Genomic DNA, 3,367 nt, shown 5'->3' on the forward strand with positions numbered 1-3,367 from the left:
CAGGTAGACATGCCTGTGGCTGTGTGGTCCCTGGTGTGCGGGTGGGGGACGAGAGTGGTGTGCATTTGTAGCCCCGGGAGGGGTCTCTTCTGCTGTGGAGGCAGGCCGCCTCTTCTAGCGCTGTTGCTCCTCCACCCTGGCAGGGCTCTGCATCACCGCTAATGCAACCCGTACGGTAGAAAAGAGCAAGAGTCCAGCAGCAACAGCAGCACCTTAAAGATCAACAAAATACGTGGCCGGGTGCGAGCTTTCCTGAGTCACTGCTCGCTTCTTCAGTCCTGGAGTCTTGCTCTTTTCTACTGCGATGGACAGACTAATGCAGCTACCCATCTTGAGCTGGTACAACCCATGACCACACAGGTACCTGGAAAACCACACACTAGATCCGTAGCCCCTTTAGTGCTCCGTGCCTGACCTAAGGTGCATTAAAATTTATACACGTCTAAGGGGAGGGGGTGCAAGTGTGCTTGTCACATTAATAAACGGCCTCCTGCAGAGTCAGACCATTGGCTTATCATGGTCAGTATCATCTATTCTGGCTGGCAGCAACTCTCCAGGTTAGATGTCTTGCACATCACCTATTATGAACTCTTTCTTATGCCCGGTATTTAGCCTGGGACCTTTTGTGTGCAAAGCGGATGCTGGGTTGCCTAGTCACGCCCCTCCATCCCACATGCATTGCTTTGTCACTGAGCTACAGCCTCTTATTCGAACACACGTGGAGCTGCCTTGTACTGAATCATACTGTTTGTCCATCATTGTCAGTTTTGTCTACTTTGCTTGGCAACAGCTCTCCAGGATCTTAGGCTGAGGTCTTTCACATTACCTACTCCCTGGTCGTTTTATCTGGGGATTGAACCTGGGGATTCTGGGACCTCCAGCATGCTGGGGATTGAATCTGGGACCCCTAGCATGCAAAGCAGGAGCTGTTCCATTAAGCTGCAGCCCCTCCCCTAAGCAAGTCAGGCCATCGGTCTATCAGTACAGATGGCAACTATTTGTCAGGCGTGGTATGAGCCAATAGATGTTTAAATGGAGGTCTGGAAGTGGGAACAGACTGGATGTGGCCCAGTAAGTGAAAGCTCAGTCTAGACAAAAGTGATGTGATGCTGGTAGATAATACAGGTTGGGACTGTGGCCTCAGTCAGTACTTGGTAGAAACAAGTCTTCTCTGAAAGGGCAGGTTCATGGTTTGAGAGCATGCTGGCCTGTGTTTCCTGTTGGAAGCTTGGATCTCATCTGTGCTGTGTAGCTCCTTTTAATCAAGTTCAGTTGGTTTGTCAAATAGATCCTTTTCTGGAAGACTGAGATTTGTCCACAGCAGTCTGGCATTTATGGCATATTAGTTAGTCTACTGCAGTGTGCTTTGCATGGGACTGCCTTTGCAGGTTGTTTGGGAACTTCATTTGGCTCAGAATGCAGCAATAATCAGAAAGAGTTGTATGTCACCAGTGTTGGGAGAACTGCACTGGCAGCCAACTCATTGCTGGACACAGCTGAAAGACCTGGAGTGTCCGGAGGACACTCTTCCTGCAGTAGCTCACCTGGTGCTCAGTCTTTTAAGTGCTCTAGGCTTTTGGTGATAAATCATATCTCATTTAAAACATTTAATTGCTTTTCTTGTCTGCCCTCTAGACTGTTCAGTGTCTTGTGGCAGCTCTGATGCTTCATGTTTTGGTTAAGATCAATAATTTCATTGTATTGTTATTGATTCTGTCTAAGTTGCCTCCTCAGCTGCGTTAAAAGACTGTGTAGCAATGTGTTCAATACATTAAGTGTAAGCTACTACATTCAGACTTGAATGTCTTTGGAGGCTCCAGTTAGATTTCTGTGCTTTTACTGCATCCGGTTGTCCCTTGGTCCTGCTGTTTTTAGGAGGTGCAGGCTGCCTTGCTGGATTTGGGGAACATTGTCCTGGCAGACGCTTCTTTGGGCAAGGATCTTTGTTGCTCACATCATGGACTGTTTCCTCCTTCGCCTTCTAGGTGCGCAATGGCCACATCAAAAGAATCACGGATAATGATATCCAGTCACTGGTGCTGGAAATTGAAGGAACCAATGTCAGGTAGGACAGAGCTCTTAATGACTATTTATCCATACTATTGAAGGTTTGACATATGTAGTTAACACACACAATGGCAGTTAGAAAGAACAGGGTGGGGAGTTAGATAAAACTGCATTTATGTTAATATAAGCTACTTGCTACTGTGAGACTTGTGATCGCTCAAAATGGAAAGATGAACAACTGGAAAAACAAATGATGGGATCATTTTCTCCTGGAGAAAATTGCCTTGCAGAACGCTGTTATCACCACAGGTGGCCGACTACGCACATTTCAAGCCACTTCGTTCCCAACGGTCGCTTACTTGTCTAATGGGGATTATCTTCGACGTGGTCTCTGTGCTTCACACCCATGGGATCTAGTGCGCACGCGCTGGATCGATCGGCATTGTAGCAAGCTCTTTTAACGGATTTTTGCACCCAGACCTCGGGCATGTGCAGGAACCCCACTGTGCATGCCCAGAGGGGAGGGCGCGGACATCCCGCCAGTTTCTTTCTTACCACCACGTTGGAAAGACCTTTTTCTTCGTCGGTCTGATCGGTTCGCGTGTTTTGGCTTTTTGCCTCACGGCTTTTTGGGTTTTTTCCTCAGTTTATTCCTTTTCTTCGTTGTTCTTTCAAAAAACTTTTAAAAAACTTTTTATTTTCTGCTGAGGGGGAGGTTGCCGCTTTACCTCAGTCGGGCGTTCAGGCTACCCCCCCCTCCACCCCTTCTTCTTCGTTTTGGTTTTTATGGAGAAGAAGTGGGGCTTTTTTAATAGGTGCAAGGGTTGTGGTAGTAAACTTGCTCCTCCTGACCGTCATACCCTTTGCATACTTTGTCTCGGGGAGTCTCATCGACCTGAATCCTGTCACCACTGTGCTCGCTTTTCAAACCAGACCCGAAAAAACCGAGCGGCGCACCTTAAAGTGGCCCTGCTAGAATCAGCTCTACATCCTTCCTCAGCGATGGACGCCGAGAAACCATCGACATCAACGGCTCTGGCATCGAGGCCTGCCTCCGATATCGGCCAACCGACACTGAAGCCTCCGGCATGGAAGGCGCAATCCTCCGCTTCCACGCCGGTGAAAAAGAAGTCCAGGCCAAGTAAGGAGCAAAAGTCCGCAAAGAAGGGCTCTTCCAAACCCCTTAAGGCGGGAAAGTAGCGGTGGCTGCACTGGGTGATGCCCTTAAAGTGCCTCCCGCTCCAACGACTGTATCGATACCAGAGGCCCAAGTCCCCCCACCGATACCGACCATCCATGTCTTGGACTCCCCTGTCCACCAAATGGAGCATCCTTACTCCGACATCGAAACGGTAGAGCT

At 48.8% G+C, this 3,367-nt stretch overlaps 1 protein-coding gene across 1 annotated transcript in view; it reads left to right on the forward strand.

Annotated features, from left to right (window-relative positions):
* Nucleotides 1-3,367, forward strand: part of CFAP20 (cilia and flagella associated protein 20) — a 22,944-nt gene that overhangs the window by 381 nt on the left and 19,196 nt on the right. The window contains exon 2 of the mRNA XM_015415569.1: nucleotides 1,986-2,065. Within this exon, the coding sequence (XP_015271055.1) occupies nucleotides 1,986-2,065 (80 nt within the window). The remainder of the gene's footprint in view (nucleotides 1-1,985; nucleotides 2,066-3,367) is intronic.

The sequence above is a fragment of the Gekko japonicus genome, unplaced genomic scaffold (assembly GCF_001447785.1).
Source record: "Gekko japonicus isolate JY-2015 unplaced genomic scaffold, Gekko_japonicus_V1.1 scaffold2097, whole genome shotgun sequence".
Classification (NCBI taxonomy): domain Eukaryota; kingdom Metazoa; phylum Chordata; class Lepidosauria; order Squamata; family Gekkonidae; genus Gekko; species Gekko japonicus.